General features: G+C 49.7%; 1 protein-coding gene, 1 long non-coding RNA gene and 1 pseudogene across 7 annotated transcripts in view; 2 read left to right on the forward strand and 1 right to left on the reverse strand.

Annotated features, from left to right (window-relative positions):
* The window catches only part of LOC148002287 (uncharacterized), a 15,316-nt gene extending 7,553 nt beyond the window's left edge, over positions 1 to 7,763 (forward strand). Inside the window, exons 2-4 of one of the 6 annotated variants that reach the window (XR_015634751.1) lie at positions 5,876 to 6,473; positions 6,950 to 7,053; positions 7,267 to 7,330. This is a non-coding gene — a long non-coding RNA (uncharacterized LOC148002287). Of the gene's footprint in view, positions 1 to 5,875; positions 6,896 to 6,930; positions 7,146 to 7,266 lie in introns of those variants that run through there. The other 5 variants (XR_015634746.1, XR_015634748.1, XR_015634747.1 and 2 more) reach the window with 5 other exon arrangements.
* A 376-nt stretch (positions 7,764 to 8,139) lies between these two features.
* Cldn3 (claudin 3) lies at positions 8,140 to 9,612 on the reverse strand. The gene is given in 1 exon segment (NM_031700.2): positions 8,140 to 9,612. A coding segment is annotated over 1 exon segment (660 nt). The 5' UTR covers positions 9,173 to 9,612; the 3' UTR covers positions 8,140 to 8,512.
* A 3,720-nt stretch (positions 9,613 to 13,332) lies between these two features.
* Rps13-ps6 (ribosomal protein S13, pseudogene 6) lies at positions 13,333 to 13,823 on the forward strand (annotated as a pseudogene).
* Positions 13,824 to 16,483: the final 2,660 nt, after the last annotated feature.

Genomic DNA, 16,483 nt, shown 5'->3' on the forward strand with positions numbered 1-16,483 from the left:
TAGGCAGGTGCTCTACCACTGAGCTATGCCCCCAGCCCCTCCCTGGGGGATTCTAGGCAGGGGTTCTACCACTGAGCCACACCCCAGTCCCTCACTGGGGGATTCTAGGCAGGGGCTCTACCACTGAGCCACACCCCAGTCCCTCACTGGGGGATTCTAGGCAGGGGCTCTACCACTGAGCCACACCCCAGCCCCTCATTGGGGATTCTAGGCGGGGGTCTACCACTGAGCCACACCCCAGCCCCTCATTGGGGATTCTAGGCAGGGGCTCTACCACTGAGCCACACCCCAGCCCCTCCCTGGGGGATTCTAGGCAGGGGCTCTACCACTGAGCTACGCCCCCAGCCTCTCACTGGGGGATTCTAGGCAGGGGCTCTACCATTGAGCCACGCCCCCAGCCCCTCACTGGAGGATTCTAATCAGGGGCTCTACCACTGAGCCACGCCCCCAGCCCCTCACTGGAGGATTCTAGTCAGGGGCTCTACCACTGAGCCACACTGAGTTCTGCATTTTGATTAAAGGATACAGTAGACAGGGAACAGAATTTGACAACATGGAGAAAAAGAAATCTGAATACACACACACAATCAATTTAAATAATACACTTAAAATCTCATTTATGAGGGCTTTTAAGATGGCTCAGTACAGGGACCGGAGAGATAGCTCAGTACTGAACAGCACTGGCTATTCTCCCACAGGACCTGAGTTCCATTCCCAGCACCTGTATGGCAGCTCACAACTATCTGTATGTAAGTAATGAAGTTCAAGGGGATCTGATCCCCTCTTCTGACCCCCAATAGCACCAGGGACTCGTGTGGTGCACAGACATACCTGTAGTCAAAACCACTCCTATACATAAAAATAGATATCCAGATGCTATCCAGATAGATGATATCTAGATTGACATATCTAGATAGGTGATATATAGGTGGTATCTAAATAGAGAGATAGACAGATAGGTAGATGTCTTAGTCAGGGTTCCTATCCCTGCACAAACATCATGACCAAGAAGCAAGTTGGGGAGGAAAGGGTTTAGTCAGCTTACATTTCCAAGTTGCTGTTCATCACCACAGGAAGTCAGGACTGGAACTCAGGCATGTCAGGAAGCAGGAGCTGATGCAGAGGCCATGGAGGGATGTTACTTACTGGCTTGCTTCCCCTGGCTTGCTCAGCTTGCTCTCTTATAGAACCCAAGACCACCAGCCCAGGGATGGCACCACCCACAATGGGCTGGGTCCTCCCACCTTGATCACTAGTTGAGAAAATGCCTTACAGCTGGGTCTCATGGAGGCATTTCCTCAACTGAGGCTCCTTTCTCTGTGATAACTCCAGCTTGTGTCAAGTTGACACACAAAACCAGCCAGCAGAGTAGATGATATCTAAACGATATATATGCAGATGTTTGAATGATAGACAATAGATGTTGGTAGAAGATATAGACGATAGAAGATAAATTAAAGATAGATAGTAGGTAGATGATAGAGGATGGATGGATGGATGGATGGATGGATAGACAGATAGATAAATAGATAAATAGTATTGGTGCTTGCTACCAAGTCTAAGGATGTGAGTTTGATTCCAGGGACCCACATGGTGGGAGGAGAGAACTGTCCTGATAAGTTGTCCTCTGATTGTCACACACTTGCCATGGCCCTCTCTGGATTTCAGGCAGTCACTTCTTCCTCACTTCACCAGCATTCAGTCTAAAGACTAGTGACCACAGTGGCCATGGTGGCCATGAGGGGATCATTAAAGATTTAGGCTGGACTGTAGTCCAGAAGTAGAGTTCCTGCCTAGAATCCTCAGTGAATGGTTAGGGGCGTGGCTCAGTAGTAGAGCTTTTGTTTGGAATCCCCCTGTGAGGGGCTGGAAGTGTGGTTCAGTGCTAGAGCGGTGGCCTACTATCTCCCAGAGAAGGGTTAGGGGTGTGGCTCAGCAGTAGAGCATCTGCCTAGAATCCCCCTTGCATGTGCAAGACCACACTGTGGATTCTGGCACTCTAGAACAAGAAAATAAATAGGTTCAAGCTCATCATTAACAAAGGATAGAAAAAGTTAAATTAGGAGGGCTCATCGGGTCTAACTACTATTGGAATTATTTGAAAACTGAGGTCCAGATGAGGGAAAGCTTTTCTCATCATTTCATGGAGCTCAATGGCCTTCCAGCATCACCTTTGCTGAGATAAAACCCCTGTGTGATGCTGGGGATGGAACTTAGCAGTTTACAGTGTGCGTTGCTCTTGCGGAGGACCTGCATTCAACTCCCAGCAGCCACATGGTGGCTCACAACCTCTGTAATGATATATGACGCCCTCTTCTGGTGTGTCTGAAGACAGCTATGGTGTAGTTATATATAATAAATAAATAAATCTTTTTAAAAATTTATATATTTAATGTATATGAGTACACTGTTGCTGTCTTCAGACATACCAGAAGAGGGAGTCAGATCCCATTACAGATGGTTGTGAGCCACCATGTGGTTGCTGGGAATTGAACTCAGGACCTCTGGAAGAGCAGTCGGTGCTCTTAACCACTGACCCATCTCTCCAGCCCACCTGTTTTGTTTTGTTTTAAACTGGGGGCTGGGGTGGGGGGGAATGTGTGTGTAGAAAAGACAAAAACAAGGGGTTGGGGATTTAGCTCAGTGGCAGAGCGCTTGCCTAGCAAGCACAAGGCCCTGGGTTCGGTCCCCAGCTCCGAAAAAAAGAAAAGAAAAGAAAGAAAGAGAAGACAAAAACAAAGAAACACCTACAACCAAAACAATAGAAACAATATCACCTGTTGTACAGATCTGACCTATAGGTGCATAGGCCCTGCAGAAAGTCCCCTCAGCAGGCATCAGGAGCCCCAACCCTCGCTTGCTTCTACACCAGCTTGGCAAAACCCAACCCTGTTGGCTTGAGTGACCTTTCCTGAATCGCTGGCCTGGTGGAGCAGGATAAGCAACAGGACTGTGTGAAGCCTACTGAAGACCTTGAGGGAGCCAGAGTAAACATTGCAACTGTGTTTGATGAAGAACTTGGCTTTGGGTCCAGCCAGCAGGAAGAGCTCAAACTGGTGTGGCAAGAGCAGGAAGGCCTGAGGCCACAGCTTGGCTGCAGGGCCTGGTGAGGACCACTGAACCTGTATGTTGTAAAGGAACCTGGAGATTTCTCTCCCAAAGCAACTGCCCACCTTCTTTGTATCCTAAGTTCCTGGCTTGGCTGCACACACTAAAATATTCATGGTAAGAATGCAAATTAATTAATTCCCTCAATGCCCAGCATGGTACCTGGTACTATGTTGCTTTTAATTTTTTTTTTAGATTTATTTATTTATTTTATGTATATGAGTACATTGTCACTCTCTTCAGACACACCAGAAGAGGGCATTGGCTCTCATTTCAGAGGACTGTGAGCTGCCATGTGGTTGCTGGGAATTGAAATCAGGACCTCTGGAAGGTCAGTCAGTGCCCTTAACGGCTGAGCCATCTCTCCAGCCCTTGTTTTTAATTTATTTGTTTTGAAACAGAGTCTCACTATCCAGCCCAGGCACTCCTTGAACTAAGATCTACCTACCTCTGTCTCTAGGGTGCTGGGGTTAAAGGTACTTTTTTTTTTGTTTAACTTTTCTTTAATTTGAGACAGGTTGTCCCTTTGTAGAGCAGGCTGGCCTTGATGTTGTAAAGATACTTTTGTGCTACCCCTGCCTCACAAGTAAGGGATTACAGATGTGTGTCAATAGGCCTTGCTTCCTCTCTGTCTCTGTCTCTCTGTCTCTCTCTGTCTCTCTGTCTCCCCCCCCCCCCCCACACACACACACACATACTCTCCAGTGTTAGGAACTAAACTTAAGGCCTCACTCATGCTAGGCAAGGACTTTCCTAACCCTCAACCCCTCTAACACTGAGCTGCACTAACTCTCTAAGTAGACCAGGCTGGCCTCAAATTCAGAGATCCTCCTGCCTCTGCCTGTGCTGAGCCATGGCACATGAGCCATCACTGCCAGATTTTTCTTTTTACTTTTTTAAGTTTAAAGAATTGTATACTTCCACTTCTCTTATTAAGGGTTTGTCTCACCAGTATTATTTTCTGTTGTTGGTTTTGGTTTTTTGACACAGGATTTCTCTACATAGCTTTGGCTGTCCTGGAATTGACAGTGTAGACTAGGGTGATCTTAAACTAACAGAGATCTGCCTGTCTCTACTCCTGGAGTACTGGGATTAAAGGCATGAGCCGGGGTTGGGGATTTAGCTCAGTGGTAGAGCGCTTGCCTAGGAAGCGCCAAGGCCCTGGGTTCGGTCCCCAGCTCCGGGGGGGGGGGGGGGGGGGGGAGAACAGGGCTAAAGGCATGAGCCACCACCAATGGGCACTTTTTTTTTTTTTTTTTTTGGTTCTTTTTTTCGGAGCTGGGGACCGAACCCAGGGCCTTGTGCTTCCTAGGCAAGTGCTCTACCACTGAGCTAAATCCCCAACCCCCACTATTTTTTTATTAGTATTATCATTATTATTTTTTGTTATGGGGGGATATTGCATATACGTGGGGGTGTCTCAGGAGAGGAGAGGCAGCGGGTCCACTGGAAGCTGGAGTGACAGGTGGCTGTGAGAACTGTCTCACATGGGTGGAAGGCACTGACTTTGGGTCCTCTGTGAGAGCAGTATGTGCTTCTAGCCGATGAAGTCATCTCCATAGACCCCATCTCACTATTTTAAAACAGTCTGACCAAACTACCTAGGCTGGCCTTGAACTCACTCTGTAGCCCACATTGTGCCCAAACTCTGTGCTTCAGCCTCCAGAGTAAGGGGGATTACTGGTGTACATCACTACAGTTGGCTTTACTGTACCTTCTGGAAGCTGGGTTGTCCTTGAGTAACCCTGCACACACTTCAGGGCTCTCTGGGACACGGAGGTCAGAGATGCCTCTCAGTTGTGCCTTGACCCAACTTGGTTTCCTGGGCCAGAGAATACTAAAGCTGGACAGAAACACTACAAACTGGTTCTCTGCTCACAACCCCAAATTCTAGTCAGGACCAGAGACACGGTCTCCACCTTCATGGGGTGTTTTGGACTCTTTTGGCACTGGCTAGCTCTGGGCTACCCTCCCATGCCAGTAAGATAGCTCAGTGGGTTAAGTGCATACCCAGTAAGCTTGAAGACCTGAATTCAATCTCGAAAACTCCTATAAAGAAAGGACAGGGGCTGGAGGGATGGCTCAGGGGCTGGAGAGGTGGCTCAGTGGTTAAGAGCACTGACTGCTCTTCCAGAGGTCCTGAGTTCAAATCCCAGCAACCACATGGTGGCTCACAACCATCTGTAATGGGATTCAATGCCCTCTTCTGGTGTGTCTGAGGACAGTGTACTCACATACATAAAATAATAAATAAATCTTTAAAAAAAAAAAAAAGAAAGGACAGAACTGCTGGGCAGTGGTGGCACACACCTTTGATCGCAGCACTGGAGAGACAGACAAGCGGATCTCTGTAGACATCTACACGCACAACGAAAATAAATTTAAGCAATAAAAAAAACAAACTGCTCCTTAGAGCTCCTCCCCCTTACTGAGCCAACGTCTGTTTATTCTTTTGAGATTGGGCTTTGTGTAGCCTACCTATGCTGTCCTCAAAACACACTATGGAGTCTTGGCTGGCTTTGAACTCATGATCCTTCTGCTCACCCTCCTGTGAGCTGAGATTACAGTCATGCCACACACTTGACTCCAAGTCTCTTTTCTCCAAAGTTCATTGGACACTGTCTCTCTCTGGAGTCTTTCGCCTCCTGGATAACCAGTTTCCTGGGAGAGCTGCTGGGGTAGTCATCTCCTCATTCCTCTCCTAGGATATCAGGAATGAAAAGACTAGGGCACTTACTATTAATAGGAACCATTTCCTCTTCCTTAGGTCATCCTGATGACAGCACGTTGGCATTCCTTAGGGAAGAGGAGAAACTTTAAGCAATCTTTTGGCCCTGGGCACACCGGAACCTGTCTCCAATACCAGATGTTGAGGTAAGCTGAGAAGCAGGCTACCCCCGGGGGATACACACCGAGACCTTGTCTCAAACCAAACCCCACATCGAGTTCGTTTGGTCAAATATCTGTGTGACCCTCTTTCCCTCCCAGTTACCGTTGTTCAATAGATTCCTGCTCCAGCCTCCCTGGGAATCCTGTTCTAGGCACGACACTTACCCATGGTGTCTAAATGCCTATCTTAAACAGCTTGCCACCCACTCACTTTTCCCTCCCCTCCGGTCCCCAGCATTCTTGCTAAGGCCACTCATAGTCAGTCACTCTGCTTTCCAAACCCATCTCCTTCCAGGTCCTTTCCCTGTTCAAACATCCTTGTTCATCCCCACGTCCTCGAAACTCTTCTTTTGGTTTCTTAACTGTGCTCCTGGTTTCGGCTGCCATCTGTATGCTAACAACTCCCAGGTTTACAAGGTCTCTTTCCTGTTACGTGGACGTGGACGCTCCTTGTCTGATCAGCTCTTACCCTCAAAGTGAAACTCTTCAGCCTCCCTACAGCCAGTAACCTAAGGCAGGAAGTTTACGCTGTTTTACTTTTATCTTATGGTGGTTTTTCAAGACAGGGCTTTTCCGTAGAGTCCTGGCTGTCCTGGAATTGTCTCGATAGACCTGAGGTAGATCTGCCTGCCTCTGCCTCTGCCTCTGCCCGTGCTGGGGAGAAAGGGGAGCACCACCATCACCCGGGAAAGTTAAAGTTTTTAGTTTCTTCTCTCTCCTGAGCTCTGACACTCTAATGGTTCTGGAGCCCTAAGACTCAGGCTTCCTTAGCCTTGTCAGTTCTGTCTCAGAAAGTTGGGGTCCCACCATCAGCTTTGAGTGTCGTCCTCAAGTTTCTTTCACTTTTTTTTCCCTCTGGTTTTGTTTGTTTGTTTGCCACAAAAAGTCTCCTTACGAAGTCCTGGCTAACCCGGAACTCACTACATAGACCAGGCTGGTCTCCAACTCACAGAGATCCTCCTGCCTCCACAGTGCTGGGATTAAAGACATGCCCCCAACATTTCTCCCTCCCCAGGCTGGCTTTGAAATTGATATGTGAACTAATCACGGGGGTCAGTCTGGTCTACCTGAGTTCCAGGATAGCCAGGGCTGTGTAGAGGGACTCTGTGTCTAAACACACAAACAAACACACAAACAAACAAAACAGAAGCAAAAACAAATGAAAGAGAAAGAGAGAAAATAAACTAAGGCTGGTGGGTGGTGACACACACCCTTAACTCTAGCACTAGGGAGGCAGAGGCAGGTGGATCTCTGTGAGTTTGAGGCCAGCCTGGTCTACAGAGCAAGTTCCAGGACACCCAGGGCTACACAAATAAACCCTGTCTCAAAGGGGAAAAAAGAAGAAAAGAAAAGAAAAGAAAAGAAATTGGTAAGTGTCAGAGAGGCTACCCTTGAACGCCTACATTTCTGCCTACACTTTCCAGATGCTGTCACCCTTTAAAACCTAGGAAGTCGGGAACCTGTTTCCCCTCCAAGGCCCTGCTTCAGTTCTTGGCCTCCAGTCTCATTATCGTTTAAAGCTAGGTCCCTTCTTCCTTTGAGGACACTGGGAAGAAGGTGGGGTGGCCTTTCCCCTCATCTCTCCACCTCCACGTCAGAATTCTTTGTCAAATGTCCCTTTTAGGTGCCCCCCCCCACCAATGGAGCCCGAGCCCCATACATGCTACACAAGTGTTCTACCACTGAGCCACACCCCCATCGCTTAGCCGTCGTTTTAGGTGAGGCATTTGATCCGAACAATAGGTCTTTTTGTTCGACGTCTCCAAATATGAGATCCCAGTAGAGAATGTGTTTCTTTAACCTGCACGTCAGCCACCCCAAGTGCCCAGAGCAAGGCTGTGGGTCCAAGCACAAACCATTCCCCTTGCCCCTCTCCAGCCTTGGCCCTCGGAAACCCTCTGGCTGGGTCGTTAGATAAGCCTTGCTATAGGGTCTGTTGAGATCAGTCTTGAAGTACCTCCCAAGTGTTACCCACCTAGTGAGCAGCAAACTCATGTGTCCCCCCACTTTCTCCTTACTGAACCTGTACGCTGTTTAAAGCTCGCTGCCCCTGGTGAGGCTATTGAGGGACACTCCCCAGCAGGTGGCGGGTAGGGGAGGTGGTGGGCAGTGCGGCGTTCAGGATAAGGAAGCTCCAGCGACTGCAAAAACGAAAGGCTTTTATTGAAAAATACGAAACGGCCCTTTTTATAGTTTGCCTGTCTCTGCCCACTATGAGCCTTCTGGCTGCGGGGCTGGCAAGTAGCTGCGATGGCCACCCCAACCCTGTACTTGGGAAGGGCGAGGTGTCTTTGTCCATTCGACTTGGACAGTTCCTAGGCCAGGTAATCAGGTGGCAACCGGAGAAAAGGGGACGCCAGGCTGTCTGTCCTCTTCCAGCCTAGCAAGCAGACTGCGTGGCGTCTGTAACCATCTGGAAGGTGGGGTGGTCTCTGAGGCGAGGCTGCACGCTGGACCGGTGGGGTACATCGACGGTTGGTAGTGGTGATGGTGCGGTGTGCGCGCACCCGGCCTCTCAGACGTAGTCCTTACGGTCATAGGCGGTGCCGGTACCGGTGCCAGGGCCGGTGGATCGCGGCGCGGAATAGAGGATCTTGGTGGGTGCGTACTTCTCGCGTGGTGGGCAGGAGCAACACAGCAAGGCGCCCCCTAGCAATTGCAGCGCGGCGGCAGCCCAGCCCACGTACAACCCAGTTCCCATCTCTCGCTTCTGGGCCTCAGGTACCAGCGGGTTATAAAAATCCCGGATGATGGTGTTGGCGGACCAGGACACCGGCACTAAGGTGAGCACAGCCGCCAACAGGAAAAGCACTCCCGCCACGATGGTGATCTTGGCCTTGGCCGTCTCATCTTGTACGCAGTTGGTACACTGGGCCCCCACGAGCGCCACGAGGAGCCCGAAGGCTGCCAGTAGGATAGACACCACGATGAGAGCTCGGGCGGCCTGGAGGTCCTGCGGCAGGGCCAGCAGCGAGTCGTACATCTTGCACTGCATCTGGCCGGTGCTCTGCACCACGCAGTTCATCCACAGGCCTTCCCAGGTGATCTGCGCCGTGATGATGCTGCTGCCGATGAATGCCGAAACGCGCCACATGGGAAGGGCGCAGCACACGATGGTGCACAGCCAGCCCAGCACGGCCAGCGACGTGCCGGTGATCTCCAGGCCCATGGACATGGCTGCTGGACTTGAACCGGCTCCGCCGGGTAACTCCGTAGGCTGGGAGACCAGGGATCGCGGCCGCTGGACCTGAGAACCAACTCCCCTTCAAAAGTTGACGGAGGTCTGTCGCCGGGAACGACCGGTGGATGGCAATGGACGGAGCACGCTAACGGCTCCTTTCCCGGGGCTCGCACGGAGACTGCCCCTGCACCTGCCTGTGGCTTTGGAGACGTCTTTCTGAGACTGGGTTGGCTCTGGGATGGGGTGGGTTGGACTTAGCTTGGTGCCCAGAGGAGGAGGGCGGAGCTCGCTCTTCTGGCCCAGGGGACAGTGACGTGTGTCCCGTCCAGTCCGATCGGTACTCCCCAACCCTCTTCACCATGGGAGAAAGGAATTAGCTAGAACCAACCTCAATGCAGAACTATATATGTGTGTGCGTGTGGGTGGGGATGGGGGATCGAAGGAGGGCGGGGTCCTCCTAGCTCCGCTTCTTCCCAACCTCCCCCTAGCTCCTTACGCATAACGAATTCTCTGGAGATATACGGAGTGGGAGGGGCGCTTCAGGGATTTGAAGTGCAAATCACCAATTGTAAACTGCTTGACTCTCTCGTCCCCCCCACCTCCGTCCTCTTTAGCGCGGGAGGCGTTGGATGGAGGCGCGGCCAATTCCTCTGGAGGACCCGGATTGGGAGGACCCAGGTGGGGGCGTGGCTGAGGCTGTTTGTCGCCGTAGGTGGATGGAAATGTAGCACCTGCTCCGGGTCCCTCCGGCTTTGAGGCAAGCACACTGGCCTTGTCCAAGTGCAGCCTGGCGGTATTGTCTATATTCAGATATACAGGACTCTGAAGCCAGGGACGCCCACCTGAAGAGCCCACCCTGCACCCCAGGGATAGGTATTGAGTTCAGATTCTTGTCCAGCCCCCTCATGTGACCTGGGCTGATAGCAGGGTTGGTTCAATTGCTAGCCCACCCAGAGCTGCTTTTCCCCCACTGAGATTCTCCTCACGGTGTTGTTTTCTTTCCTCTGGGAGACGGGGCAGGGTGAGTACCAGGGTGAGTGAAAAGTGGCAAAGAGATTTGATACACACGAGAAAAGAAGTCTAGGCAGGTGTGTTGGCTCATGCCTGAGGCTGAGGCAAGAAGCTGGCTGTGAGTTCAAGGCCAGAGTGCGCTGTACAGTAAAACTGTTCCTCGAAATAAAACAGAGTTCGCCTGTCACGCCTGTAATCCCAGTGCTTGGGAAAGTGGAGGCAGGCAGGCAGGAGTTCAAGACCACCTTGGCTACACGGAGAATTCAAAGCTACATGAGACCCTGGCTCAAACAAACTACAAACAACCAAAAAGAAAAAAAAGCCCCCAAACACCCCTTTGCCTCTGGATACTGACTCTCCTGCCGCACACCTTGGGATGGCGCATGCTCCGACTCCTCCCTTCGCCTCTTCCCCTCACCACCGCTAGGATAAAGTTTTTTTGGTTAGTTCCCATGCATCCTCTTCGAGGACCCAGGGCCCGTGCTTGGGGTCCTTTCTTCACCAGACATTCCCACTCCTGCAGCTGCCCACGTGACTGACTGGCCCCGCCCCGAATCTGTCATAGTTTCAGGGGCTGGGGATGTAGCCCCCGTGCTTGGCCAGCAAGCACCAAGCCTTTGGTTTGTCCCCGGCATTGAGTCAACCCTGAGAGATGGCATGTCAGTAAGCACCTCATCGAGAGCCTCCCCAGCTGATTTGAAGGTCGGGGTGGGTGGCTTGGAACCCTGAACCCAAACAGAAACAATGGACAACAACAAAAAGCATCCCGACATCTTACTCACAATGCCCCCATCCTCTCTTTTTGTTTTGTTTTGCTTTTTTCCAGACAGTGTTTCTCTGTTGTAGCCCTGGTTGTCCTGGAATTTATGCTATAGACCAGGCTGGCCTCGAACTCACAGATCCACCTGCCTCTGCCTCTAGACTGATCGGAGCCCCCTCCTCTTTTATACCTTTGTTTTCTTTCGTATTTGACATCATCTGAAGTGGTCTCTGGCTTTCCTTTCTTTTTTTTCCCCTCTCTTCCTCCTTCTTCTCTCCCTGCCTTTCTTTTTTCTTCCCCTCCCCCCCTCCTTCCCCTCCCCCACAGGGCTGAACCGTGTAGCACAGGGTGGCCTTGTTTTGCCTCCCCTGCATAAGTGGTGAGCTTCTTTGTGAGAGAGGCCACGCTTGGTTTCTCATTTATTTCTGTTTCTTTGTCTCTGCTCCGGTCTGTTACCACCACGGGGACATTCAGAATGTTCCAAGACGAAGGACCAGCATTTTTGCCTGTTTTATTACGGGCACTCCCGATGCCTAGAACAGGGCTGGGTAATCAAGGAGGTAATTGACTTAGCACTTTCCCTTGCTTCTGTAACCTGAGGGCCCCAGGGGCTTTGCAATTAGCTGGGAACATGAGGTGTATCCAGCTAGCTGAAGAGCTTGGGGGAGGCAGATGGTCCAGAGGATAAAAAGCCCTTGACATCCAGCTTGACAACCTGAGTTTGATCCCTGTTCTTTTATTTATTTATTTTTTTCTTTTTTTCGGAGCTGGGGACCGAACCCAGGGCCTTGCGCTTGCTAGGCAAGCGCTCTACCACTGAGCCAAATCCCCAACCCCTTGTTCTTTTAAAGATGAAGAAAAGCCCATTCCCCAAAGTTGTTCTCTGCACTCGAGTGCATACACACACACACACACACACACACACACACACACACACACACTCATACACCCCCCCACACACACTCACATCGAATAACTAATTGAATTGAGCCTCACTCCCCCCCCCAGACCCCCAACTCTCAAATCAAAAACACTCAAAACTCCACCTTCTTCTTCAGAGCTCAAACCCTGGGGTGAAAGAGGATTACAATAAACAGTCCCAGAGGCACATGGAAACCCAGGCTCTGTTTCTTCTTAGTGCAAAGGTCTTGGGCTGGTCCTGATGGGTAGGGCTGGGAGTGCCGGGCCACAAAGCCCAGCTGGTGCTGGGTCAGGGCTCTTCTGGAAGGAGTTTAAGCCCAGGGTACTTAATAAACAAAATAAAATGAAATAAAGGTACAAGTCTTTAATGGAGAGCTGGTGTGGTGCCACCTTGGATGGGGGAGAGCGGTGGAGGCTGGAAATATGGTTCTGCCTGTAGAGTGCTTGTCACATAAGAAGGAGGTCATGGGTCCTGTGCCCTGAAATGGACACTAAAAATACAACAACAATTAAAAAAAAAAAAACCTTAGGTTTTAGGTTTTTAGCCTTTAATCTCAGCACCTGGGAGGCAGAGGCAGGTGGATTCCAGAGTTTAAGGCCAGCTTGGTCTACAAATCAAGGTCTAAGACATCCAGGGCTACACAGAGAAAACCCTGTCTCTGAAAAACAAAACACATCAAATCAAAAATGAAGTAAGACTGAGTACAAGTGCTCCCACTTGTAGTCCTAACCCTCAGGAGGCAGAGACTGGAGGGTCCTTGGGGCCTGGATGTTCAAAGAGATGAGTTCCAGATTTAGCATGAGATCCTGCCTCAACAATAAGTTAGAGAAACAATGGAGGGAGAGACTCAGAGTGTCTCTTGCTTCCACATATTTCCAAATGTGTGTGTGTGTGTGTGTGTGTGTGTGTGTGTGTACCTGTGCATGCCTGTGTACACACACACACACACACACACACACACACACACACACGGCACATACTATAAATAAAAGGGGGTGAGGGAAACCTGGGGTGGTGGTATTCACCTTTAATCACAGTAATTGGGTGGTAGACACAAGAGATATTTGTGAATTCAAGGCTAGCCTGGTCTACATGGAAAGTTCTAGGCCAGCTAGAACTATACAGTGAGGTCTTTTTGTACACAAAACAAGCCAAGCACATGCCTTTAATCCCAGCCCTTGGGAGGCAGAGGCAGGTGGATCTCTGTGAGTTTGAGGCCTGGTCTACAGATCGAGTTTCAGGATAGCCAGGGCTACACGGAGAAACCCTGCCTGTCCAAAACTAAAGCCAGCCAACCAAACCTTCCAGATGTGACCTGTTTCCTGTTCCTGCCTCTTATTGTCACCTCTGCCTGTTGACAAACTGCCTCTGCCATTATGGACTCTCCCTCGGGAATTGTAAGCACAAATAAATTCTTTCTCCCATTTAAAAAAAAAAAAATAAGAAGGAGGAAAGGGAAAAGAGGCCATCATGGGTCGCATGCGCGCTCCCGAGAAGGGCCTGTCCCAGTCGGCACTGCCCTACCGCCATAGCATGCCCACGTGGCTGAAGTTGATGTCTGACAACGTGAAGGAACAAATTTACAAGTTGGTCAAGAAAGGCCTGACTCCTTCCCAGATAGGTGAGATCCTGAGGGACTCGCATGGTGTGGCACAGGTCCGTTTTGCGACTGGAAAAAAAAATCTTGAGAATCCTTAAGTCCAAAGGCCTTGACCCTGATCTCCCTGAGGATCTCTACCATTTGATTCAGAAAGCAGTTGCTGTCCGAATGCACCTTGAAAGGAACAGAAAAGATAAGGATGCTAAATTCCGCCTGATTCTAATAGAGAGCAGAATTCACCTGCTGGCTCGATACTGTAAGACTAAATGGGTGCTCCCACCCAACTGGAAACTGGAGTCGTCCACAGCCTCTGCTCTCGGGGCATAAATGCTGATGTGTACACAAGCAGTAAAATCACTTTGAGTAAATTTATTTAAAAAAAGGAAAGGAAACACTGATGAGAGTTCATCATACAAATGCTGTGCCGGAAGTCACAGGAATTTAGAGGCAGGGCAGGCCGCTCCGACTGCTGGTTGTACTGGGGTTGGACACCATGGACTATGGTTCCTAGTTGTCTCTGAGGCTGAGGAAAAGTTTCGATGACTTTTCCAACCTCAGTTTCTACCCTTGTAAAAAAAAAAAAAAAGGGAGAAACTATGTTCCCGTGACTCATGTCTTAATACTGTAAGGAGATGGACAGCCACGTACCTGTCCGTAAAAATAGAAACAACCAGGGCAGGGCACACACTTCCACAGAGAAATGATACACACTCAGATCTGTGCTAGTCAACCCTGGAGACCTTGAAGTCCTTCACTCCCTTCTCTGGCCTGTTTCCTCATGCGGAAGAAAGGATCTGCCCTGAGACTATGGACAGCGGTGGGGTGGGGGATGGGTCAGAAGAGTTGGCTTGTTTTTGAGGTGGATCTGTTGGGCAGGGCAGAACAGAAGCGAGCAGGATGGTATTCGTGCCCAGGGGCCAAACTTCAGGGACTCCACAAATAAGACTTTGGCTCCTAGTAAACACCTCCAGTCAGCCCTGAGCTCAGTATCCACCCCAGGGTTTATAACTCAGTAATTGAAAGACAAACAGTCCAATTGAAAAATGGACGAAGGGAAATGAGAAGCAAGAGCTATTGCCTCACTGCGGATGGAATGACCGCATCAAAGAGGCAGGAGCTAATGGTTGCTGGGAGAAGCGGAGACGAGTGAAGCCTTGTGTCTCAGTGGCAACATTCGGTATTTATCATACCCGTTATGGAAAACAGTTCGGAAGAAGAACTGGTAAGATGGTTTAGTGGTTTACAAGGCTTGCCTCTCAGCCCGGAATCACCTGAGTTCAGTGTCCTGGACTCACATAGTAGAAGGAGGGAACCAACTCTCGTAACATTGCTCTCTGACTTCCTCATGCTGTGACACACACACACACAGACACACACCCAGACACAGACACACACACAGACACACACACAGACACAGACACACAGACACAGACACACAGACACAGACACACACACAGACACACACACAGACACAGACACACATACACAGACACACACACACAGACACACAGACACTCAGACACACACACAGACACACACACCCACAGACACACACACAGACACACACACATACACACAGACACACACACAGACATACACACAGACACACATACATATACACACACAGACACACACACAGACACACAGACACACACATACACACAGACACACACACAGACATACACACAGACACACACACAGACACACACACATATACACATACACACATACACATAGACACACACATACACACAGACACACACACATACACACAGACACACACACAGACACACACAGACACACACAGACACACAGACACACACACACATACACACACAGACACACATACAGACACACAACACAGACACACACAGACACACATACACACACATACACACAGACACACAGACACAGACACACACACAGACACACACACATACACACAGACACACACAGACACACATACATACACACACACAGACACACATACACACACAGACACACAGACAGACACACACATACACACAGACACACAGACACACACACAGACACACAGACAGACACACACATACACACAGACACACAGACACACAGACACACACACACTCAGCCTGCCCCTACAGGGCAAATGAATAAAGGAATGCAAAGAAAAGTTTAAAGTCTAAAGTTAGATCATAGGATCTAACTCTTCCACCACTGGGGATGCCCTTGGTGAGCCGACTGAGAGAGCCACATGGCCACTCTCCACAGCCTAAAGATTTAATATCCTTACTCTTTGAGGGACGTCAACTCATGATAAACAGGGATCTGTGGGTTTGATGCAAATTTTTTTTTAAGATGAGTCAGCAGGAAGCAGAATCAGAGACGAAAACAAACAAACAGATAGCAACAGCAACAACAACAACAACAAGAACAACAGGCTCTCCCCATGTTAGTCCTGGTTAGCCTGGAGCTCAGACAGACCGGTTGCCTTGAACCACAGGGATAAATACCCCCGCCTGTGCCTCCAGGGTGCTAAGATTAGAAGTATTCACCGGGACACCCAGCCCACAGATGGAGATTTTATTAAAGATGTTAAAGATAAAGGGGCTGGAGAGACGACTTATCGGCTGAGAACACTGGCTACTCTTCCAGAGGCCCAGGGTTCAATTCCCAGCACTACGTGACAGTTCACAACTGTCTGTAACTCCAGTTTTAGGGGATCTGACACCCTCATACAGACATATATTCGGGCAAAACACCAATGCACATAAAAATAAATAAATAAAAAATATTTTAATATAGCCAGGCAGCTATAATGGCACCTTTCATTCCAGTCCTGGAAGGGAGAGGCAGCCTGGTCTACAGAGTGAGTTCCAGGACAGCCAAGGTTACATAGACTGACCCTATCTCAAAAATAACAACAACAAAAAGGGACAGAGGCTAGAGAACTGCTTAGACTTTAGGGCTAGCCTGATGCCCAGACTGAAACTCTCAAAAGATCAAACCAAACCAACCAATAAACCAAACTGC

Source organism: Rattus norvegicus, chromosome 12 (genome assembly GCF_021556685.1).
Source record: "Rattus norvegicus strain SHRSP/BbbUtx chromosome 12, alternate assembly SHRSP_T2T, whole genome shotgun sequence".
Taxonomy (NCBI): Eukaryota; Metazoa; Chordata; class Mammalia; order Rodentia; family Muridae; genus Rattus; species Rattus norvegicus.